The 26,366-nt window shown below is 43.8% G+C and overlaps 1 protein-coding gene across 4 annotated transcripts in view; it reads left to right on the top strand.

The window, feature by feature from the left end:
* MED24 (mediator complex subunit 24) overlaps positions 1-26,366 on the top strand; it is a 127,469-nt gene that overhangs the window by 25,310 nt on the left and 75,793 nt on the right. For all 4 annotated transcript variants that reach the window (XR_012231600.1, XM_073572600.1, XM_073572598.1 and 1 more), the window contains exons 4-6: positions 776-814; positions 20,258-20,331; positions 23,480-23,703. Coding sequence is in view for 3 of the 4 variants with exons in the window: in XM_073572600.1 (XP_073428701.1) it covers positions 776-814; positions 20,258-20,331; positions 23,480-23,703 (337 nt within the window). In the remaining variant the exon portion in view is untranslated. The remainder of the gene's footprint in view (positions 1-775; positions 815-20,257; positions 20,332-23,479; positions 23,704-26,366) is intronic.

The raw sequence follows: 26,366 nt of genomic DNA, 5'->3' as shown, positions 1-26,366 counted from the left end.
TCTCTCTCTCTCCTTCTCTCTCTCTCTCCTTCTCTCTCTCTCTCCTTCTCTCTCTCTCTCCTTCTCTCTCTCTCTCCTTCTCTCTCTCTCCTTCTCTCTCTCTCTCCTTCTCTCTCTCTCTCCTTCTCTCTCTCTCTCTCCTTCTCTCTCTCTCTCTCTCTCTCTCTCTCCTCTCTCTCTCTCTCTCCTTCTCTCTCTCTCTCCTTCTCTCTCTCTCTCTCCTTCTCTCTCTCTCCTTCTCTCTCTCTCTCCTTCTCTCTCTCCTTCTCTCTCTCTCCTTCTCTCTCTCTCTCTCTCTCTCTCTCTCTCCCCTTCTCTCTCTCTCCCCTTCTCTCTCTCTCCCCTTCTCTCTCTCTCTCCTTCTCTCTCTCTCTCTCCTTCTCTCTCTCTCTCTCCTTCTCTCTCTCTCTTTCTCTCTCTCTCTCTCTCTCTCTCTCTCCTTCTCTCTCTCTCTCTCTCCTTCTCTCTCTCTCTCTCTCTCTCTCCTTCTCTCCTTCCCGGGCAGCGGTTCCTTTAAAATTCTTCATTCCGCGGATCCGTCAAAAAAAACCGGTCCAGTGGCATCCGTTCACATCAGTTAACAACAGATCCGCTTTCCGCCATTTTGGCGGATTTTATCTGACACACAAAAAATGATGTGTAAAACAGGCCTTAGTCAGTCAAGCTGTTTATGGTTTTAATGTTATGGTTGAATGGCATTTATTCTATGAAAGCTGGACTTGTCTCTTTTAGAGAATTGTAGAAGGACATAAACATATTTGACTCTTTTCTTTAGATGGTGTCGTACTCTACAGTCCTGACAGCCATCAGTAAGGTATGTATTACAGGTTGGATATATAAACAGTAGCTGAAAAGCCCGGCGCTGCCCGGGCATAGTAACTAACTGTGGTTAGTTATAGCAAATTATAATTATCCTCCATCCCATAGTCCCGTGCCCATATACCCATCATGCATATCCTCCATCCCATAGGCCCGTGCCCATATACCCATCATACATATCCTCCATCCCATAGTCGAGTGCCCATATACCTATCACACATCCTCCATCCCATAGTCCCGTGTCCATATACCCATCATACACATCCTCCATCCCATAGTCCCGTGCCCATATACCCATCACACATCCTCCATCCCATAGTCCCATGCCCGTATACCCATCACACATCCTCCATCCCATAGTCCCATGCCCATATACCCATCATACATATTCGCCATCCCATAGTCGAGTGCCCATATACCCATCACACATCCTTCATCTCATAGTCCCATGCCCATATACCCATCATACATATCCTCCATCCCATAGTCCCGTGCCCATATACCCATCACACATCTTCCATCCCATAGTCAACCATTATGACATCATAATGAGCGGCGGGCTTGCAACCTATGATGACATCAGCGTCGCCATGGCAACCATTATGACATAATGAGGGGCAGGGCTTGATACACACTTTTTCCCCATTATGTAACTGTGGTTAGTTATAGCAAATTATAATTATCCTCCATCCCATAGTGCAGTGCCCATATACCCATCATACATATCCACGATCCCATAGGCCTGTGCCCATATACCCATCATACATATCCTCCATCCCATAGTCGAGTGCCCATATACCCATCACACATCCTCCATCCCATAGTCCCATGCCCATATACCCATCACACATATTCTCCATCCGATAGTCCCATGCCCTTATACCCATCATACATATCCTCCATCCCATAGTCGAGTGCCCATATACCCATCACACATCCTCCATCCCATAGTCCCATGCCCATATACCCATCACACATCCTCCATCCCATAGTCAACCATTATGACATCATAATGAGCGGCGGGGCTTGCAACCTATGACGACATCACCGTCGCCATGGCAACCATTATGACATCATAATGAGGAGCGGGGCTTGATACGCACACACTGTTTCCCCATTTTGTAGATAGGGGCAAAATTGTTTGGTGAATGGAACGCGCGGGGTTAAAATTTCGCCTCACAACATAGCCTAAGGCACTCTCGGGGTCCAGACGTGTGACTGTGCCAAATTTTGTGGCTGCAGCTGTGACGGTGCGGATGCCAATCCTGGCCATACATACATACATACATACATACATACATACACACACTTGAGCTTTATATATTAGATATGTGGACAAAGGTATTGGAACACCTACACATTACACCTACAGGAGCTTTTATGGCATCCCATTCTAAATCCATGGGTATTGATAGATTCATATAGAGTTGGTTCCCCCGTGGCAGCTATAACAACATCCATTCTTGGATGGGTTTCTACAAGATTTTGGAGGGGTCTGTGGGAGTTTTTACCCATTCATCCAGAAAAATATTTTTGAGGTCAGACACTGACGTTGGAGGAGAGGGTCTGGGTCTAAATTTCCTTTCCCACAGGTGTTCATTGGGGTTGAGGTCAAGGCTCTGTGCGCCAGGAAAGTTCTTTCATTCATCCCTATCTCACCCAATCATGCCTTTAACCCCTTCCTGACATGAGACGTACTATCCCGTCCACGGTACCCGGGCCCGTATGACCGGGGACGGGATAGTACGTCTACCGCGATCAGCGGCGCCCACGTGGTGAGCGCCGCTGATCGCGGCCGGGTGTCAGCTGATTATCACAGCTGACACCCGGCACAATGTGTCAGGGGCGGTCACGGACCGCCCCCGACACGTTAACCCCTTGCACACCGCGATCAAACGCGATCGCGGTGTACCGGGAGTTAAAGGGAAGCATCGGCAGGGAGGGGGCTCCCTCCGTGCTTCCCTGAGCCCCCCACGGCAGCACAATGTGCAGCGCTGCTGCGGGGGGCTCCTTTCCTCCAGGCCCCCGAATCCAAGATGGCGACGGGGGCCTTCGGGGGCCTGGGGAAGCTGGCTTCCTCAGTGCCTGCAAAGCGCAGGCATGAGGAAGCCTTGTGCACTGCCTGTGACAGATTGCTGATCTGTCACAGTGATCTGTGATGTGACAGATCAGCGATCTGTCACAGGACAGTGATGTCCCACCTGGGACTATGTAATAAAGTAAAAAAAAAATTAAAAAAAAGTGTAAAAATAAATTTAAAAAAATCGCCAAATAAATTAGTAAAAAAAAAAAAAAATATTCCCCAATAAATTCATTTTTTGAAAATAATAAAAAAAAAACAATAAAAGTACACATATTAGGTATCGCCGCGTCCGTAACGACCTGCCCTATAAAACTGTCCCATTAGTTAACCCCTTTAGCGAACCCCTTAAAAAATAAAAAACGAAGCAAAAAATAATGATTTATTATCATACCGCCAAACAAAAAGTGCAATAACGCGCGATCAAAAAGACGCATATAAATATCCATGGTACCGCTGAAAACGTCATCTTGTCCCGCAAAAAACAAGCCGCCACACAGCATCATCAGCGAAAAAATAAAAAAGTTATAACTCGCAGAATAAAGCGATGCAAAAATAATTATTTTTTATATAAAATAGTTTTCATTGCATAAAACCGACAAAAACATAAAAAAACGACCTAAATGAGGTATCGCTGTAACCGTACTGACCCGAAGAATAAAACCGCTTTATCAATTTTACCGCACGCGGAACGGTGTAAACGCACCCCCCCCCCCCAAAAGAAATTCATGAAACGCTGGTTTTTGTTCATTCTGCGTCCCAAAAATCGGAATAAAAAGCGATCAAAAAATTTCACGTGCCCGAAAATGGTACCAATAAAAACGTCAACTCGTCCCGCAAAAAATAAGACCTCACATGACTCGGTGGGTCAAAATAAGGAAAAATTATAGCTCTCAATATGTGGTGATGCAAAAACTATTTTTACAATAAAAAGCGTCTTTTAGCGTGCGACAGCCGCCAAACATAAAAACCGCCATAAATAGTAAATCAAACCCCCCCATTATCACCCCCTTAGTTAGGGAAAAATAATAAAATAAAAAAAATGTATTTATTTCCATTTTTCCATTAGGGTTAGGGCTAGGGGTGTGTTGGGGTAGGGTTAGGGCTAGGGCTAGGGTTAGGGCTAGGGTTAGGGTTAGGGCTAGGGTTAGGGGCGTGTTGGGGTTCGGGTTGGAGTTAGAATTGGGGGTTTCCACTGTTTGGGCACATCAGGGGCTCTCCAAATGCAACATGGCGTCTGATCTCAATTCCAGCCAATTCTGAGTTGAAAAAGTCAAATGGTGCTCCTTCCCTTCCAAGCTCTGCTATGCGCCCAAACAGTGTTTTACCCCCACATGTAGGGTAGCAGCCTACTCAGGACAAATTGCAAAACAATTTTTGGGGTCCAATTTCTCCTGTTACCCTTAGGAAAATAAAAAATTGGGGGCAAAAATATCATTTTTGTGGAAAAAAATGATTTTTTTATTTTCACATCCGAGTGTTATAAACTTCTGTGAAGCACTTGGGAGTTCAAAGTGCTCACCACACATCTAGATAAGTTCCGTGGGGGTCTAGTGTCCAAAATGGGGTCACTTGTGGGGAGTTTCAATAGTTTAGTTACATCAGGGGCTCTCCAAACGCACATGACACCCGCAGACCATTCCATCAAAGTCTGCATTCCAAAACGTCACTGCTTCCCTTCCGAGCCCCGACGTGTGTCCATACAGTAGTTTTCTCCCACATATGGGGTGTCAGCGTACTCAGGACAAATTGGACAACAACTTTTGTGGTCCAATTTCTCCTGGTACCCTTGGGAAAATAAAAAAATGGTGACTAAAAGATCATGTTTGTGGAAAAAATACGAATTTTTTATTTTCACGCCCGGGCGTTGTAAACTTCTGTGAAGCACTGGGGGGGTCAAAGTGCTCACCACACATCTAGATAAGTTCCTTGGGGGGTCTAGTTTACAAAATGGTGTCATTTGTGGGGGGTTTCCACTGTTTAGGTACATTAGGGGCTCTCCAAAGGCAACATGACACCCGCAGACCATTCCATCAAAGTCTGCATTCCAAAACGTCACTACTTCCCTTCCGAGCCCCGACGTGTGCCCATACAGTAGTTTTCTCCCACATATGGGGTAGCAGCGTACTCAGGACAAATTGGACAACAACTTTTGGGGTCCAATTTCTCCTGGTACCCTTGGGAAAATAAAAAAATGGTGACTAAAAGATCATGTTTGTGGAAAAAATACGAATTTTTTATTTTCACGCCCGGGCGTTGTAAACTTCTGTGAAGCACTGGGGGGTCAAAGTGCTCACCACACATCTAGATAAGTTCCTTGGGGGGTCTAGTTTACAAAATGGTGTCATTTTTGGGGGGTTTCCACTGTTTAGGTACATTAGGGGCTCTCCAAAGGCAACATGACACCCGCAGACCATTCCATCAAAGTCTGCATTCCAAAACGTCACTACTTCCCTTCCGAGCCCCGACGTGTGCCCATACAGTAGTTTTCTCCCACATATGGGGTAGCAGCGTACTCAGGACAAATTGGACAACAACTTTTGGGGTCCAATTTCTCCTGGTACCCTTGGGAAAATAAAAAAATGGTGACTAAAAGATCATGTTTGTGGAAAAAATACGAATTTTTTATTTTCACGCCCGGGCGTTGTAAACTTCTGTGAAGCACTGGGGGGGTCAAAGTGCTCACCACACATCTAGATAAGTTCCTTGGGGGGTCTAGTTTACAAAATGGTGTCATTTGTGGGGGGTTTCCACTGTTTAGGTACATAAGGGGCTCTCCAAAGGCAACATGACACCCGCAGACCATTCCATCAAAGTCTGCATTCCAAAACGTCACTACTTCCCTTCCGAGCCCCGACGTGTGCCCATACAGTAGTTTTCTCCCACATATGGGGTATCAGCATACTCAGGACAAATTGGACAACAACTTTTGTGGTCCAATTTCTCCTGGTACCCTTGGGAAAATAAAAAAATGGTGACTAAAAGATCATGTTTGTGGAAAAAATACGAATTTTTTATTTTCACGCCCGGGCGTTGTAAACTTCTGTGAAGCACTGGGGGGGTCAAAGTGCTCACCACACATCTAGATAAGTTCCTTAGGGGGTCTAGTTTCCAAAATGGTGTCATTTGTGGGGGGGTTCCGACTGTTTTGGTACATCAGGAGTTTTCCAAACGCGACATGGTGTCCGTTCTCAATTCCAGCCAAAAACGTCAAATGGCGCTGCTTCCCTTCCGAGCTCTGCCATGCGCCCAAATAGTGGTTTACCCCCACATGTGGGGTATCAGCGTACTCAGGACAAATTGCACAATAACTTTTAGGGTCCTGTTACCCTTGGAAAAATAAGAATTGAGGGTGAAAAGATCATTTTTGTGGAAAAAATATGATTTTTTAATTGTATGGCTTTATGTTATAAACTTCTGTGAAGCCCATGGGGGTTCAAAGTTCTCACCACACATCTAGATAAGTTCCTTAGGGGGTCTATTTTCCAAAATGGTGTCATTTGTGGGGGGTTTCCACTGTTTTGGTACATCAGGGGTTTTCCAAACGCGACATGGTGTCGGATCTCAATTCCAGCCAAAAACGTCAAATGGCGCTGCTTCCCTTCCGAGCTCTGCCATGCGCCCAAATAGTGGTTTACCCCCACATGTGGGGTATCAGCGTACTCAGGACAAATTGCACAATAACTTTTAGGGTCCTGCTACCCTTGGGAAAATAAAAATTGGGGTGAAAAGATCATTTTTGTGGAAAAAATATGATTTTTTAATTGTACCGCTGTACGTTATAAACTTCTGTAAAGCCCTTGTGGGTTCAAAGTTCTCACCACATATCTAGATAAGTTCCTTGGGGGGTCTAGTTTCCAAAATAGGGTCACTTGTAGGGGGTTTCCACTGTTTAGGTACATCAGGGACTCTCCAAACGTGACATGGCGTCCAATCTGAATTCCAGCCAATTTTGCATTGAAAAAGTCAAACGGCGCTCCTTCCATTCTGAGCTCTGCCATGCGCCGAAACAGTCGTTCCCCCCCACATATCAGGTATCTGCGTACTCAGGACAAATTGCACAATAACTTTTGCAGTTCAATTTCTCCTGTTACCCTTGGTAAAATAAAAAAAATTGAACCTGAAGTATTTTTTTATGAAAAAAAGTTAGATGTTCATTTTTTTTTAAATATTCAAAAAAATTCCTGACGCACCTAAAGGGTTAATAAACTTCTTGAATGTGGTTTTGAGCACCTTAAGGGGTGCAGTTTTTAGAATGGTGTCACTTTTGGGTATTTTCTATCATATAGACCCCTCAAAGTGGCTTCAAATGTGATGTGGTCCTAAAAATAAAATGGTGTTGTAAAAATGAGAAATCGCTGGTCAACTTTTAACCCTTATAACTTCCTAACAAAAAAAAATTTTGGTTCCAAAATTGTGCTGATGTAAAGTAAACATGTGGGAAATGTTAGTTATCAAGTTTTTTGTGTGCCGTATCTCTGTGATTTAAGGGCATAAAAATTCAAAGTTGGAAAATTGCGAAATTTTCAAAATTTTCGCCAAATTTCCGTTTTTCTCACAAATAAACGCAAGTTATTTGAATGAAATTTTACCACTATCATGAAGTACAATATGTCACGAGAAAACAATGTCAGAATCACCGGGATCCATGGAAGCGTTCGAGAGTTATGACCTCATAAAGGTACAGTGGTCAGAATTGTAAAAATTGGCCCGGTCATGAACGTGCAAACCACCCTTGGGGGTGAAGGGGTTAAGGACCTTGCTTTGTGCAATGGAGAACAGTCATGCTGGAACAGAAAAGAGCCTTCCCCAAACTGTTCCCGCAAAGTTGGAAGCTACAATTGTCCAAATTGTCTTGTATTCTGAAGCATTAAGATTTCTCTTCATGGGACCTAGGCCGACCCCTGAAATCCCCATAGTATTATCCCTCTTCCACCAAACTTGACAGTTGGCACAATGTAGTTGGTCGGGTAACGTTCTCCTGGAGTTCACCAAACCCATACTTCTCCATCAGCCTTGCAGATAGAGAAGTGATTATTAACTCCACAGAACACATTTCAACAGCTTCAGAGTCTAGTGCTGGCTTTTCACCACTGCATCTGACGCTTGACATTGTGCTTGGTGATGTAAGACTGGCATGCAGCTGTTCAGCCTTAAAAAAAAAACACAATGACAGAAGCTGTTGGTGCACTGCTTTAGTGCTTGTGTTAATGCCAGTGGAAACGTTCAGTTTCTCCATTTATTGAGCTAGCAGAGTGTTGGCAACTTTTTTACACTATGCCTCGGAAATCGTTGAACACGCTCTGATACTTCATATTGTCTTCATTTCCTGGATTAGTTGTTAAAGGGAACCTGTCACCTCATTTCTCGCATATAGGCTGCAGCCACCACCATTAGGGGCTTCTCTACAGCATTCTGTAATGCTGTAGATAAGCACCCCCCCCCCCCCGAAGTAACCTGAAAGATAAGAAAAACAAGTTAGATTATACTCACCTGGGGGGCCAGACCGCCCCCCCAGGTGAGTATAATCTAACTTGTTTTTCTTATCTTTCAGGTTACATCGGGGGGGGGGGGGGGGTTGCTTATCTACAGCATTACAGAATGCTGTAGAGAAGCCCCTAATGGTGGTGGCTGCAGCCTATATGCGAAAAATGAGTTGACAGGTTCTCTTTAAGGTTCCTTCCACTTTTCAGTAATACCACTTACAATCAATAGTGGAATATTTAGGAAGAGAGAATTTTTTTTTTGTCTTTTTTTACACTTGTGGCATCCTATTACAGGACCTTGCTGGAATCGGTGAGCTCTTTGGAAGGAGACATTATTTCCCTATTGTTAGTAAAGGCTGACGGCATGGCGAGGGGCTGGATTTGACATACCTGTGTAGAGAAGAAAAGGGAAACAAGGGACAAAAGGAAATGTCATTGCCAATAAAGTACTAAATGCCTTTAATTAGGCAATCACATTTGTTTTGTTTGGAGAAGTGATCACTAAAATTGCTGCTGTCTTGTTACACTGACATGTCACAGCATATGCTCAGAATTCAGACTGACGTGGCGGACGGCAATGCGTGCAGCCTCTTCTTATCTCTGCCCTCCTGCTATCTCCAGTATTAGATCTGATAGACGATGGATAGCAGTGTGAGCGGCCTCTTCTTACCTCAGCATTCTTGGTATCTTGGTATCTCCATTATTGGATCAGATAGGGTGGACAGCAGTGTGAGCCGCATCTTTTCACCTCATGACCCCTGTTATCTACAGTATTGGATACAACAGATGGTGGACAGCAGTGTGAGCAGCTTCTTCTTACCTCAGCACCCCTAGTATATCCAGTATAAGATACGATAGACAGGGTGGACACCAATGTGAGCAGCCTCCTTCTTACACCACCACTCCTGGTATCTCTAGTATTAGATCAGATAGACTGGATGGAAAGCAGTGTGAGCAGTGTTTTCTTACCTCAGCACTCTTGGCATTTCCAGTGTTAGATCAGACAGACAGGGTGGACAGCAGTGTGAGCTGCGTCTTCTTATCTTGGCATCCCTGCTATCTCCAGTATTAGAGATGATAGATGGTGGATATCATTGTGAGCATCTTCTTACCTCAGCACCACTGATGTCTCCAGTATTAGATCAGATAGACATGGTGGACAGCAGTGTGAGCAGCCTCTTCTTACCTTAGCATCCCTGGTTTCTCCAGTATTAGAGCAGATAGGGTGAACAGCAGTGTGAGCAGCCTCCTCTTACCTTAGCACCCCTGGTGTCTCCAGTATTTGATCTGATAGACATGGTGGTGAGCAGCCTCTTCTTACACCAGCACCCCTAGTTTCTCCAGTATTAGATCAGGCAGACAGGGTGAACAGCAGTGTGAGCAACCTCTTCTTACCTCAGCACCTCTGGTATCTCCAGTATTTGATCAGATAGACATGGTGGACTGCAGTGTGAGCAGCCTCTTCTTACCTCAGCACCTCTGGTATCTCCAGTATTCGATCAGGATTTGCAATAAAAGCACATTTCCATACATGTGAAATGAGGGGGGGGATTTCCTACTGAACATGCTCACAAACTTCTGTTAGTGTAACCAGACGGCTACCATTTTTGTTCTCTAAGGATTTGCTCCCTATACAAAATGATTGTATTTTGCTAAGTGAAGGTATTTATGACTTTTATTCTCGGTGACCTTTTCTTTCTTCTTCTTTTTTCTATATCTCCTTATATTATACAGAATATATGTACTCGTATATATAACTTTTTTTATCCCGAGGACTCGGACCGTTTCCCAACAGCCCAATGTTTGGAGTGCTGACTATAAATAGTCCGCGAGCGGCTGTACTTGGATAAATACCATTGCTGGTTTCTGTTTGGGGTCTTTATTTTTCCATCTCAAGTAGCACAGACATATTGAAGATGAAATGAGCGGCCGCAGCGAGGATATATGTCACAGAGCCGGAGCTGCAGGATGGAGACTGTTTTTCCCGTTCGGAGGCAAATGAGGACTGCGTGTTTACACGTCCATGTATACATCTATGTGTACAGAATATCGCGCGCTGGTCACCTCGCCTCCAGAGCGGAAAAAAAAATCAAGTCTCTAGCTGAGAAACGCAAATATTTACATTAACGGAAGAAATATGGTCAGCGGCGAGGGAGACGTATGTACCAGGAATTTAACCCCCGAGGGTCTGCGGCTGCCAGCGAGCAGAAGGTTAGGTGGGGTTTCTCATAATCAAACGATATATGGGGAAATATACATTTTTGTGGCCGGGAACGCACAACAGAAATGACATAAATATGTGGTAAACAGTGAGGATTGTGAGAGGGAACTTCTGTTTAGTAAGGAAATGAGGCCTGCTAACTATGTAGCACGGACAAACAGAAAAAATGGAAAAAAACCAAGGTTTTATTTTCACCTAAGTAGTGTGCTTTTGGATGTATGGGTGGGATATTCTCCTGTTTTAAAGGGTTGTGGGTGAGTTGGGGTTTAGGTATGTTTTTGATAACTGGAAATTATTTTTTCATTAAAAAAAAAAAGTGTGACTATTTTTTGGAAACATTTTTTAGAATTCTAGGCTCTGCATAGTGTTGCTGATGGGTGGGGATCCGGATCCTGAGACCCCCGCCGATAGGCCAAAACACTGCTCTGAAGTGCTCTGCTCTCACGTTAGCGATGTCCGGGCTCAGTGGGAAGTTTATGGGTCGCTACATTCACTGTAACAGACCAAACCCAGGGGAACACAGCACATGCACCCTGTAGTAGGAAATAGTAACAGTACATGTAAATAACAGGGTACTTAACACTATTTTGATAAAAAAAAACGTAAAAGCCATCCCACCGCGACAAGGTGTCCCCATCGGGACGATCCTATCCTGTCCCTAGTACTAAAACCGCACCTATTGTGAGCCGACCTCAATATAGATAAAGCCCCTGGGAAGCTACAGTGCCTTGCAGAAGTATTCAGCCCCCTGAAACTTTTCATCCTTTTCCCACATATCATGCTGCTTCAAACATAAAGATACCAAATGTAAATTTTTGGTGAAGAATCAACAAGTGTGAAGTTGAACGAAATTTATTGGTTATTTTAAATTTTTGTGGAAATTCAAAAACTGAAAAGAGGGGCGTGCAATATTATTTGGCCCCTTTACTTTCAGTGCAGCAAACTAACTTCAGAAGTTCATTGTGGATCTCTGAATGATCCAATGTTGTCCTAAATGACTAATGATGATAAATATAATCCACCTGTGTGCTATCAAGTCCCTGTATAAATGCACCTGCTCTGTGATAGTCTCACGGTTCTGTTTGAAGCACAGAGACCATCATGAAGACCAAGGAACACAACAGGCAGGTCAATGATACTGTTGTGGAGAAGTTTAAAGACGGAAACATCCCAAGGAGCACTGTGCAAGTGATCATAATGAAATGGAAGGAGTATCATACCAATGCAAATCTACCAAGGCCCGGCCGTCCCTCTAAACCTTCATTTCAAACAATGAGAAGACTGATCAGAGATGCAGTCAAAAGCCCCATGATCACTCTGAATGAACTGCAGAGATCTACAGCTGAGGTGGGACAGTATGTCCATAGGACAACAATCAGTCGTACACTGCACTAATCTGACCTAATGGAAGAGTGGCAAGAAGAAAGCTATTTCTCAAAGATATCCATAAAAATTGTCATTTAAAGTTTGCAACAAGCCACCTGGGAGACACACCAAAGATGTGGAAGAAGGTGCTCTGGTCAGATGAAACCAAAATCGAACTTTTTGGCAACAATGTCAAACGATATGTTTGGCGTAAAGGCAACACAGCTCATCACCCTGAACACACCATCCCCACTGTCAAACATGGTGGTGGCAGCATCATGGTTTGGGGCTGCTTTTCTTCAGCAGGGACAGGGAAGATGGTTAAAATTGATGTGAAGATGGATGAAGCCAAATACAGGACCATTCTTGAAGAAAACCTGCAAAAGACCTGAGACTGGGACAGAAATTTGTCTTCCAACAAGACAATGATCCCAAACATAAATCAAAATCTACAATGTAATGGTTCACAAATAAACATATCCAGGTGTTAGAATGGCCAAGTCAAAGTCCAGACCTGAATCCAATCGAGAATCTGTGGAAAGAGCTGAAAACTGCTGTTCACAAACGATCTCCATCAAACCTCACTGAGCTCGAGCTGTTTGCCAAGGAAGAATGGGCAAGAATTTCAGTCTCTTGATGTACAAAACTGATAGAGACATACCTGTTGTGAGTTGATTTTCCCCTTCACCGTCAATGTTTGATGAACTCCCTCTTCTGGTGAAGGAAGGTAGTGAGGCTGATTTACCAAACACCTGATCTGGTAGATTATGACTGGGTTACAGGAACTGCTGACTGGATATAAGGCAGCCGACGCCCTTCTGAGTCGCTGGTGATTTCTCTGCTGGATTCTTGGAGACCAGTCTGATTCCTGCTTCCCAAAGATAAGTTTTTGCTCTGCTATTGAACTTATTAGTTTTGTTTTGTTTACCTTGTTTTTTGGAGTTCAGACATCCCCGGTCGGGGGTGTGCTGAGTTCCATTTTTGTCTCTGATCAGTTTGTCTCTTTGCTCTATCTTCAGAATTTACCCGAGTGCTGATATAGTCATTTTTGAAGTCCTAGCGAGTTCAGGGCCTGTTTTTCCTATCAGACGGTTGGGACATTTTTTGGTATGGTTTTTTACGGATTGCAGACAACAGCTTTTCTATCCTGTCCTTTTTAGTTAGCTTGGGCCCCATCGTTTGCTCAACCTATCTTTCTATCTGTGTTAGTGTTTTCATCTTGCTTCACCGTCATTTGTTGGGGGCTGCCTATTGCTTTGGGATTCTGCTCTGGGGCAGTTTAGATTTCCCCTTTCTTTCTTTAGGCCAATTTAGTTCTCCGGCTGTGATCGAACCCCCCACGGCTACTGTTAGTTGTTGTGGATAGGATCAGGGGTCTGCAATCCGATAGCTGCCAACCTCTCCGGTTTTCTGGACTTAGCTTGTATTTTTGTTTTTTCCTCCTTCGGTGACTCATTCATAACAGAATCACCAGCCATACCGCAGATCCTAGGGTACTCAATAGCAGGAAAGAATTGTAAAAAGAAAAAAAAGAGTTTGTCAGAATATTTTTTTTTTTTGTGTATATTTTTACCTCTATGTCTCTGAGGCCGCAGGGGGAATTTTTTTTTCTTTCTCAATGGAGATGAAGCAATTGTCTGATCGTGTGGAGCAGCTCACTGCTGAAGTGCGGGGAATATCCGCCTATCTTGCTCATTCACATGCTGCTGAAGCAAAGATCCCTACTCCTGATGTGTTTTTTGGGGATCGGTCTAAATTTTTGAATTTTAAGAATTGTAAATTATTTTTTGCCTTGAAGCCTAACTCGTCGGGGAGCTCCACGCAGCAGGTTAAAATTGTCATCTCTTTGCTGCGCGGCGATCCCCAGGATTGGGCATTTTCTTTGAAACCTGATGATCCTATTCTTACTAATGTGAACGCATTTTTTCAAGCCTTGGGGTTGTTGTATGATGAACCTAATGCTATTGATCAGGCTGAAAAGGCCCTGTTGGCATTGAGCCAGGGTCAGGATTCTGCAGAGTTGTACTGTCAAAAATTCCGAAAATGGGCGGTCCTTACTACCTGGAATGATGGTGCCTTGGCAGCCCTCTTTCGGAAGGGTTTGTCAGAAACCGTAAAAGATACTATGGTGGGATTTCCTGTTCCCTCTGGTCTTGATGATTCTATGTCATTGGCCATTCAGGTTGATCGGCGTTTGCGTGAACGCAAAACCGCACGAGAGGTGTTGCCACCTGTTGAACAAATGTCTGAACCTATGCAATGTGATAGAGTTTTGTCTAGGGCGCAACGTCAGGAGTTCAGAAGGCGTAATAAGCTGTGTTTCTTCTGTGGTGATGCCTCGCATATTATTTCTGTCTGCCCTAAACGAGAGAAACGTTTTGCACACACATTTGCTGTGGGGGGTGTTCAACCTAAGTTTCTTCTGGCAATAACTCTGATCTGCTCCCTGTGCACATTTTCCGCTAAGGCTTTTGTGGATTCGGGAGCAGCTCTGAGCCTGATGGACTTGGATTTTGCTAAACGTTGTGGATTTCCTATGACCCCTCTGCGGACGCCTATCCCTTTGAGGGGTATTGATGCTTCTCCTTTGACGAAGAATAAACCTCAGTTTTGGACCCAGGTGGTAATACGGGTCGCCCCAGACCATCAAGAGAATTGCAGATTTTTGGTGTTGCATAATTTGCATGATACCATTGTTCTGGGGTTTCCCTGGTTGCAAATCCATAATCCAGTTTTGGATTGGAAATCTGTGTCTGTGGTGAGTTGGGGTTGTCGGTGTGCTCCTGTTTTCTCCACCTCTCCCCAGTCGCATGATGTTCCTGATTATTTGGCTGATTTTTATGATGTATTTAGTGAGAATGAGTCTGTGTCTTTGCCTCCTCATAGGAGTTATGACTGTGCAATTGAGCTGAGCCCTGGGTGTAAATTTCCCAAGGGTCGACTTTTCAATTTATCTGTACCCGAGCACGAGGCTATGCGATCCTATATTAAGGAGACGTTGGAGAAGGGTCATATTAGACCATCCTCTTCACCCTTAGGTGCTGGGTTTTTTTTCGTGGCTAAGAAAGATGGGTCATTAAGGCCTTGTATTGACTATCGTTCCCTCAACAAAATTACTGTTAAATATCAGTATCCGTTACCCCTGATTTCTGATCTATTCTCCAGAGTTAAAGGTGCTTACTGGTTTACAAAGCTTGACCTCAGGGGGGCGTATAATCTTATTCGCATTAAGCACGGGGATGAATGGAAGACGGCGTTTAATACTCCGGAGGGACATTTTGAGTACCTGGTGATGCCTTTTGGGCTCACTAATGCCCCTTCTGTCTTCCAGTGCTTCATGAATGATATTTTCCGAGACTTGGTGGATAAATTTTTGATCATCTATCTGGATGATATTTTGATCTTTTCCAAGGATTGGGACTCTCATGTGGAACATGTTCGGACTGTGTTCCGGATTTTGAGGGAGAATTCCCTGTATGTCAAGGGATCGAAATGCCTTTTTGGTGTACAGAGGATTTCATTTTTGGGATTTATTTTGTCTCCGTCAACTATTGAAATGGACCCGGTCAAGGTACAAGCCTTTTATGATTGGGTTCAGCCCACTTCTTTGAAGGCCCTCCAGAAGTTTTTGGGTTTTGCTAATTTTTATCGTAAATTTATAGCTAATTTTTCTGGTATTGCCAAACCATTGACTGATTTGACTAAGAAGGGTGCTGATGTGCTGAATTGGTCTCCGGAGGCTGTTTCTTCCTTTCAGGAGCTGAAACGAAGGTTCACTTCTGCTCCGGTTTTGCGGCAACCTGATGTCTCACTCCCGTTTCAGGTAGAGGTGGACGCTTCTGAGATTGGTGCAGGAGCTGTTTTGTCCCAAAAGGATCCTGTAACATCTAAAATGAATCCTTGTGCTTTCTTTTCCCGAAAGTTCTCCCCATCCGAATGTAACTATGATGTGGGGAATCGGGAACTGTTAGCCATGAAATGGGCATTTGAGGAGTGGAGACATTGGTTGGAGGGAGCTAAACATCAAGTCGTGGTCCTTACTGACCACAAGAATTTGATTTACCTGGAGTCGGCCAAACGCTTGAATCCTAGACAGGCTAGGTGGGCCTTGTTTTTCACACGTTTTGATTTTGTGGTCTCTTTTCTTCCGGGCACTAAGAATGTCAAGGCAGACGCCCTCTCTAGGAGTTTCTTTGCTGATTCTCCTGTTGTGACCAAGCCTGCTACCATCTTAGGTGAGGGGGTAGTTCTTTCTGCCATCTCGCCCGATTTGAGACGTGCTCTGGAAGAGTTTCAGGAGAACAAACCTGAGCGTTGTCCCATTGGAAAATTGTATGTTCCTGACCAGTGGAGGAAGAGAGTGATGTCTGAAGTTCATTGCTCTGCATTGGCTGGTCATCCAGGTATTTTTGGTACTAGAGATTTGGTGAGTCGGTCTTTTTGGTGGCCCGCCTTGTCTCGTGATGTCAGGAATTTTGTGCAGTCCTGTGGGACTTGCTCTCTGTCTAAACCTTGTTCTCGCTGTAGTGGGTTGTTGATGCCTTTGCCAGTGCCCAGGAGGCCATGGACCCATATTTCAATGGATTTTATCTCTGATATGCCTGTCTCTCAGAGAATGACTGTTTTTTGGGTGATTTGTGATAGATTCTCTAAGATGGTCCATCTTGTACCACTCCCTAAGTTGCCATCTTCCTCAGAGTTGGTGCCCTTGTTTTTGCAACAGGTGGTTCGCTTGCACGGGGTTCCTGAGAACATTGTATCTGACAGAGGAGTTCAGTTTGTGTCTAGATTTTGGAGGACTTTCTGTTCGAAGCTGGGAATTCAGTTGTCCTTCTCCTCTGCGTTTCACCCTCAGACCAATGGGCAGACGGAGAGAACAAACCAGATTTTGGAGTCGTATTTGAGATGTTTTATTTCTGCTGATCAGGATGATTGGGTTTCATTTTTGCCCTTGGCCGAATTTGCTTTAAATAATAGAGCTAGTTCTGTCACCTTTTTTTTGTAACTTTGGGTTTCATCCTCGATTCTCTTCAGGGCAGGTGGAGCCTTCTGCCTGCCCAGGTGTTGACACTGTGGTGGAGAGAAGGCACCAGATCTGGGACCAAGTGGTGGATAAGTTGTCTCTCTCCCAGGAAAAGGCCCAGCGGTTTTCCAACCGGCATAGGACCATTGGTCCCCAGTTTAAGGTGGGTGATATGGTTTGGTTGTCATCAAAGAATATCGCTATGAAGGTGGCTTCTCCAAAGTTTAAACCTAGATTTATTGGACCCTACAAGATTTTGGAGATTCTTAATCCTGTCTCTTTTCGATTGGCTCTTCCTGTTACATTTAAGATCCATAACGTGTCAGTATTGGTTGAAGGTAATGTGCAATATGAGGTTGAGAAGAGACTGGATTCTCGCCTGGCTAGACGGAGACTCCAGTATTTGGTTAAATGGAAGGGTTATGGCCAGGAGTATAATTCTTGGGTCCCTGCATCCGATATTCATGCCGAAAGATTGGTTCGTGCCTTTCATCGGGCCCATCCTCATCGCCCTGGTGGCGTGGATGAGGGTTCGGTGACCCCTCCTCAAGGGGGAGGTACTGTTGTGAGTTCATTTTCCCCTTCACCGTCGATGTCTGATGAACTCCCTCTTCTGGTGAAGGAAGTTAGTGAGGCTGATTACCAAACACCTGATCTGGTAGATTATGACTGGGTTACAGGAACTGCTGACTGGATATAAGGCAGCCGACGCCCTTCTGAGTTGCTGGTGATTTCTCTGCTGGATTCTTGGAGACCAGTCTGATTCCTGCTTCCCAAAGATAAGTTTTTGCTCTGCTATTGAATTTATTAGTTTTGTTTTGTTTACCTTGTTTTTTGGAGTTCAGCCATCCCCGGTCGGGGGTGTGCTGAGTTCCATTTTTGTCTCTGATCAGTTTGTCTCTTTGCTCTGTCTTCAGAATTTACCTGAGTGCTGATATAGTCATTTTTGAAGTCCTAGCGACTTCAGGGCCTGTTTTTCCTATCAGACGTTTGGGACATTTTTTGGTAGGGTTTTTTACGGATTGCAGACAGCAGCTTTTCTGTCCTGTCCTTTTAAGTTAGCTTGGGCCCCATCGTTTGCTCAACCTATCTTTCTATCTGTGTTAGTGTTTTCATCTTGCTTCACTGTCATTATATGTTGGGGGCTGCCTATTGATTTGGGGTCTGCTCTGGGGCAGTTTAGATTTCCCCTTTCTTTCTTTAGGCCTATTTAGTTCTCCGGCTGTGATCAAGGGGTCTAGGGCATCGTAGGAACCCCCCACGGCTACTGTTAGTTGTTGTGGATAGGATCAGGAGTCTGCAATCCGATAGCTACCAACCTCTCCGGTTTTCTGGACTTAGCTTGTATTTTTGTTTTTTCCTCCTTCGGTGACTCATTCATAACACATACCCCAAGCGACTTGCAGCTGTAATCGCAGCAAAAGGTGGCGCAACAAAGTATTAAGTTAAAGGGGCCGAATAATATTGCACGCCCCACTTTTCAATTTTTGAATTCCACAAAAATTTAAAATAACCAATAAATTTCATTCAACTTTACAATTGTGTTCCACTTATTGTTGATTCTTCACCAAAAATTTACATTTGGTATCTTTTATGTTTGAAGCATGATATCTGGGAAAAGGTTGAAAAGTTCCAGGGGGCCGAATGCTTTCACAAGGCACTGTATATAGATGAAATGCCTAGCAAAAAAATGGAGGGCCATGTCCCTCTTTGTGCAAAGTGCAAAAAACAACAGCAAAACGAAAGAAAAGAGCCGAGTACGGACCCATAGACTTACTGTTGAGACTCTACACCACGTTTTTTATCTTATATTATTCCCACTCCTTTCCTGATTATTCTTTTTTTTTTTCTTAATTCGCCACGGCCCTTTTTTATGTGCTAATTTTTGCGGTCTTTACAAGTGGGTGTTCGTCTTAGGATTCTCTGAGGGCATATTGTGTCTTTAGGCAGCTCTGCAAAGCTTCACCCAGTTGTAAAGACTATAAAAATGCCCAAGTCTCTGCAACCTATGATGGATTTAAAGGGAATCTGTTAGCAGGTTTTTGCTATGTAATCAGACAGCAGCATGACAGTGGGACAGACACCCTGATTCCAGTGATGTATAGCGTAATTTACTGGATGCAGCAGTTGGGTAAGAATTCTAGCGTTCTCTGCTGCAGAGCTCGAATGCTGAGCTGTGTATATCCCCGCTGCCACACTCTACAGCTTTCTGTGTACATTGTTTAGTGATGGAGAGCTGCTAATCCAAGCTGGGGCATTGTTGTCCTGTAGTGATAATCTGCTGATATTACACTGATTGTATTGAAACAGCCAAACACAACCTATTAAGTGATACATCCCTGTAATCATGGTCTCTGCTCCTATATTATTGTGCTCTCAGATTCCATAGCAAAAACAAAAATGCTCAGAAAACCTGAATACTCAGGGGAGCAGCAGGAATAAAATAAGAGCAATAACTAGGAACTTCTGACCTTGTTACAGGTCCTCATTGAAAGGCTTGATTTGTGGTATACTTGGCGAGTTATCAATAGGACCACCAATATGCAATCAGCAGTGGTCCCCGATGATCGCTGGAGCACCATGAACGTCCATGGCCTCTCGACAGTTCCATCTGCTTTACCAGATGACCACATGTTCAGCCATTGACTTTAATAGACCAACCATGTGGCCTTTTTAAAAAAGTGAAGCAGTGCTGATGGCAGTAGTTGCGGTCCAGTTGTTAGACCCCTGTTGTTTTGATATTGGCATCATAGTGTTACAACACTGTCTATCCTGAGACATTTCCTTTCCAGAATATTTCCACAGAAAGCGTGCTTGATGTGACCATATCGTTTATGTGTAAATGTGACAGCAGAAAATGGCCAAAATTACTGTCCCGCAGAGGTTGTCGCTCAGCTTCCAGAACTACAGCCCTGCCTAGTTGTGTGCTGACACTCAATTCTTCCCATATTACTTAATAAAGCAGACTTGTGGGATTATGGGCTATTGGGTAAAGGTTTACCACCACAATTACATCATCTCGGATGGGCTTACCAGACATCAAAGCGACAAATATGCTTAGAAGTGCAGTAAAGTGGGAGCAGAAGACTTCTTACTGCCACCTAATAATATTTGATGTTCATGGGTCCCGGAAAACAGGACAACTGAGATTTGCCTTTAAAAACCAGCAACGGGGAAGTCTTTTCTAATAGTGGATACACGTATGTGATGACTATGGTTTGTTATAATGTGGTAATGATTTAATCTTTCTATTTTGTCCTTAGTTTGATGACTTCTCAAGAGATCTCTGCATCCAGTCTCTGTTGGAGATCATGGACATGTTTTGTGATAATCTGGGGTAATGCAACTTTGTATTTTGCCTTAGACCTGGAGTTAGACCACTTGACTTGACCGACAAAGATTCCTTCCCTATTACACTTGTGTTTTGTTCTTAACTGAGTAGACGTGATCTGTAAGAAGAGAGAAGAGTAAATTTCTGGCAGCGACTTGTCTTTCCTAAGTATGAAAGGATCAGGCATATTGATTATCAGCTGTCTGATCCTTCTCACCTCCAACATCTGCCATTGGGGGAGAGTCAATAGACCCCATACACTGCAGATGGTTGGTAAGTTGTGTGTGTCTAGCCTTGGCTTGTCTCTGTACACTTGGGGTGTTAATGATGACGACGTCTGGTCGTCTTGGCTAATTCTTGGCCTCTTTGGGGTCATTTTCCGAACTATAGTGGTGGCCATGCTATTTATCATCCAGATTACAATCTTAATAGAGATGATGCCTGACAGGAGTTATGAAAGAAGATTTTAAGATAATCATCCATGAGGAGGAAATATTATAGCATAGACGTGGCCTACACTCACACATTTACTCCACTCTTCTGCACTGCTCTTCCACAATGGTCTCTGCTTACTTCCTACAGCCATGACGTGCTGTCAGTGCAAACATGGCCGCTATAGGACCTCATTTGCTGTACCTGCATCTTTTTTAAGGCCGTTTATTGGCTGTATCATTTACTTGCTTACTGACGGTATGTTATCGCTGCTGAAAGTAATCAGAGACTGGCGGGAATTACTAATGTGGCAGAGCTCGAGTGGTTTAAAACGGTCAGCAAAGTTTACTCGATTTTCTACTTGTTTTAAAATTCTTGAAATCTCTTTAAAGAGAACCTTTTACCAAATTTTTCATGTTGAACTAGGCACAGAATGTATTTGTGGCTGCACATATTGTATTTATTTATTTTGTTTAAATTGTGTCACTCTGCAGAGATATTAGCAATCAAAGTATTTAGCCCTTAATAAGTTAATTTTGGTTACATCCAAGTGGATGTTATCAGAGAGTTTTCACTCTGTACGATGCTGACCAATTATAAGCAGGCAGTAAAACAGCAGAAAAAGAACACGCCCCCACCATAGCTTAGAGCAGGTTTGTCAGTGTGTGAGATGTAATGATATAGCTCAAATCTCCTGGTCTAACTTCCTGCATTAGTCAGTATGGGGGGAGAAGCAGGGCAGCTGAGTTTAGCTGTGTTACATTACAATTTCTTCTATCAGCTCTCTTCCTTTCATAGCACCTTCCCCTACAGTGCCTGTCTGGAGATTTGTAAGTAATCACACTTCTGTCTGCTGTGGTTAGGCAACTTGTACTCATTCCAGTGAGATCTGGGCTGTCATTATGTCTCACCTATGAGTAATATGCCTGTTCTGGACTACTCCTGTGTAAGATGTAAATGAGACCCTGCTCTGATCACACTGCTGATCGATTGCAAGTTCAAGCACAATAGATATTTTTAATTTAAAGACCCATCTCCGGACAGGCAGTGGGGGGAATGGAGGGGCAGCACAGCAGAGGTGACAGTGCTATACAAAAAGAGCTGATAAAAGGGTTTGTAATATTACACAGCTATACTCAGCTTTGCTACCCTTTCCCCACAGTGACTCGTACAGGAGGTTAGAGCAGTGGCTCAGGACTGTATCATTACATGTCACACATTGAGAAATCTGCTCTAAGCTATGGTATGGCGTGTTCTCCCTTTTGAGTGTTGCTACTTGTTTATCATTGGTTAGCATCATACAGGGAGAAAAAGTATACTCCCCAAGTGAAAACTCTCTGATAACATCCACTGGAACTCTCTCAACAATCGCGAGGTGAAATTAGTAAAAAAAAACAAAAAACTAAAACAAACATAAAAACATTTTATTACATTCTACAGCCTCTATTACATTGGGTGTCCAGTTTGACATTAAAAATTTGGTGACTGGTCCTCCTTAAAGGAATCATTTTCAGAGATGACTTAGATCACATCTTGTTTGCGATGCATTTTTTTATATGGTTTTGTCCAGCATTAAGGCTATGTGCCCACGTAGCGTTTTATTCCGGACACTAAAAACTGGACTCCTTCCCAGAAATTGCGCGTTTTTTTCCGCGCGACTTCACCGCGATTTTACCGCGATTTTGCCGCGATTTTCGCTTGCTATATTCAAGCACTTTCCAAGCGATTTGAAGCATCGCTTGGAAAGTGATTGACAGGTTGGTCACACTCGTCAAACATAGTGTTTGACAAGTGTGACCAGGTTTTTACTATTGAGGCCGCCTATGCGGCATCAATAGTAAAAGATAGAATGTTAAAATGCTAAAAAAAATTAAAAAATCGGGGTATATTTACCTTCCGGCGTCCCGCGCTGCCATCCCGGGCCTCAGCGTTCCCAGTAATGCCTTGCGAGACCTGTGATGACGTAGTCTCGCGTTGCTATAGCGATCTCGCGAGACCACGTCATCACAGGACCTTGCCGCAAGGCATTACTGGGAACGCTTATGCCAGGAATGCAGCGCGTGACACCAGAAGGTAAATATACCCCGATTTTTTTATTCTTTTACAGGGGTATGGTACCCAGGGCCTGGAGGACAGTCTCCTCTCCTCCACACCGTGGGTACCAACCGCACATGAGACGCTTAACTTCCCGCATGGTGGGCATAGCCACATGCGGGAAGTAAGCTATTCTCATGCATTCCTATGGGTGCAGAATCGCGGCAGTTCTTTGCGATTCCGCACAAAAGAATGAGCATGCTGCGATTTTTTTTTCCGCGATGCGATTCCACCGCGGAAAAAAGCGCAGCATTAGCACAGCATGTGCGGAATGCCATAGGAATGCATGGGGGGCGTTCAGTACACAATTTTTAAACGTTTTCGCGCCGCAAATCGCGGCAAAAACGCTTAAAAATCGCTACGTGGGCACACAGCCTAAGAGTTACAAAATTTGAAAATCATTTTATTACGGAGTTTATTCTTGTAAAAAAATGCATACAAGTTGCTTCTATACCCTGCTTTGCCTCAGCTTGCGTTCATCTGCATTGTTATCAGTCTGTACTCATTTGGAGCACAGGTGATGGCAGTGAAGGGGTCAGCATCTATATCTCAATAACTCTGGTTATAAGCTGCTGCAGGAGATTGTTCTGATAAATATTTCTCATAAATGTAATGTTTCCTTCCCCAGCTGTCATGGTAAAGCAGAAGAATGTCTAAGCCTATGCCGGGCCTTAATGAATGCTGTAAACTGGCTTTTGCGAGGGTCTGCCTTCTATATGGAGAAGCTGAAGGAAGTTTTGGATCCTGTATCTGACGAAAATCACCTTTCAATGTGTCTGAAGAGGCTTGAGGCCATACTTGGCAGCACCAAGAACAGGGCTCTCATCCATATCGCCAAGTTGGAGGAACCGGGTACGTATGCCTGTTTTGATGGTATTGTTTGACACAATCTAATATATAAAGCTCAAGTGTGTGTATGTATGTATGTGTGATACAGGAAAGATGTATATCTTTGTACCGTGTTAGCCAGTAGATAGAAAAATATTCAGAATTGAGAGTCCTCAGTGGTTGATACCTTTTAATGGCTAACTGAAAAGATGGTAACACATTGCAAGCTTTCGAGACTACGCGGGTCTCTTCATCAGGCTAGACTAATACAAAATCTGAAGAGTCACATATTTATGCACAATACAACACAGAAAAAATTGCAATAGATGAGACAAGTGACGTGAAGCAGAACTATCAATATGGGAGAGGGAGAAACATAAATATTGGATCAGTACATAGATAAGGAGTCCGGATGTTTTATAGTCCTATGATTGGGGTCTTCTAATGTGTTGTGATGCCCCCACAAGGTCTTGGAAGCAAATTCCTTAATTGATGTAAAAAGACATAAATCCATGCGACACATTCATTGACATGAATGTCAAGGAATCACCTGCTATATTACAAAGCTAAAGAAGAAAATAACCAGGTGCCTCTAGTAGTCACCTACAACCCAAATCTGGAAGTGCTAAGGGGAGCTGCACGGAAATTACAACCTTTACTACAAAAAGATGCCCGATTACAATCCATTTTTCCAGACCCCCCACTGCTGTGTTTTAGGCAGCCCCCAAATTTAAGAAGCATCATTGTCAGAAGCTCCCTGTCCTCTCCAGTAGCTGCAGGAACCTTTCCTTGCAACCAGAAAAAATGTAAAACCTGTCCATTTATAATGACCACGGACAAGATAAAGATCCCCAACTCACATCAGGACTACAAGATCCCTGGTACTTTCAGCTGCATTACATCTAATGTGGTGTACTTAATTATTTGTACTAAATGTCCAACTGGGGGTCTGTATGTGGGGGAGACAGGGCAAAAGCTTAGAACAAGGATGAATGCTCATCGTCACACAATAAGAGAAAAAAGAATGGATCTAACTGTGGCAAAACATTTTTGTATGATGGACCACAACACCATGGATATGAAATTACTCATATTGAAAGGTAACTTCAAGTCTCAGAGAGAGAGAAGAGTTTGTGAGTATAAATTTATGACGACCTTTGACACTCTCAGTGCTGGAATGAATGTGTCGCATGGATTTATGTCTTTTTACATCAATTAAGGAATTTGCTTCCAAGACCTTGTGGGGGGCATCACAACACATTAGGAGACCCCAATCAGAGGACTATAAAACTTCCGGACTCCTTATCTATGTACTTATGGGACAAAAATGGGGTGACAGATTCCCTTTAAATAAACTACATACTTATTCTAGAATACCCGAAGCGTTAGAATCGGGCCACCATCTAGTATTAAATACTTTGTGAGGGTATAGAGGATTTTTGGGTTTATTAAGCGCAAAAACAAGTTTTAAATGCAATGGCGGTGTTGCTCCTGCAAATCTCTATGGGACTGAAAGAGATAGAGGATTGTTGCACTGGGCTGACTCTGGCATGCAGGAATGTCTGCTCTACTTAATTGGAATGGGTGCAACAACTGCGGTCGCGACCTGACCCGTGCGGGTGAAGGGCCCACCAAAGCCAGCACAAACGTCAACTGGATGTGCGTCATCGGATGCACATTTAGCTGAAGTGTATTACGGGGGGCATGGCAGTGACGTCAAGCTCTCCTGTTGCTTGAACGCTTAGTACGGGGGCTCCTACCAGCCTGGGGCCCGGAGTATCTCCTCACACCTGCCTCCGTCGAACACTCCCTCCTACCAGCCTGCGGCCCACAGCGTCACCTCACTCCTGCCTCCGCCAGCTTCCTGCAGCAAGTGACCCTGCCTCCAGGGATCCCACTCTGCCAACGCTCCATGTAAGCTACCTTAAAATCAGACTATAAGACACACCACCATTTTATTGAAAGCATTTTTTTTATAATCCGCAAAATACGTAATATACCAGAAAGGGGCCCAGGATAAGGGACATGTATTACAGAACGGGGAATATACAGGCGCTTCTCACTAAATTAGAATATCAACAAAAAGTTAATTTATTTCAGTTCTTCAGTACAAAAAGTGATACTCGTATATTATATAGAGCCATTACAAACAGAGTGATCTATTTCATGTGTTTATTTCTGTTAATGTTGATGATTATGGCTTACAGCCAATGAAAACCCAAACGTCGTTATATCAGTAAAATAGAATACTTTATAACACCAGCTTGAAAAAATGATTTTAAAATCTGAAATGTTGGCCTACTGAAATGCATGTTCAGTAAATGCACTCAGTACTAGGTCGGGACTCCTTTTGCATCAATTACTGCATCAATGCGGCATGGCATGGAGGTGATCAGCCTGTGGCACTGCTGAGGTGTTATGGAAGCCCAGGATGCTCTGATAGCAGCCTTCAGCTCGTCTGCATTGTTGGGTCTGGTGTCTCTCATCTTCTTGACAATAACCCATAGATTCTCTATGGGGTTAAGGTCAGATGAGTTTTCTCACTAAACAAGCACAGTGATGCTGTTGTTTGTAAACCAGGTATTGGTACTTTTGGCAGTGCGGACAGGTGCCAAGTCCTGCTGGAGAATGAAATTTCCATCTCCAAAAAGCTTGTCAGCAGAGGGAAACATAAAGTGCTCTAAAAT

This window comes from Dendrobates tinctorius, unplaced genomic scaffold (genome assembly GCF_039654945.1).
Source record: "Dendrobates tinctorius isolate UK_male_01 unplaced genomic scaffold, ASM3965494v1 ptg000032l, whole genome shotgun sequence".
Taxonomy (NCBI): Eukaryota; Metazoa; Chordata; class Amphibia; order Anura; family Dendrobatidae; genus Dendrobates; species Dendrobates tinctorius.
Note: the sequence above shows the minus strand (reverse complement) of the source record. Positions and strands in the feature narration are given on the sequence as shown.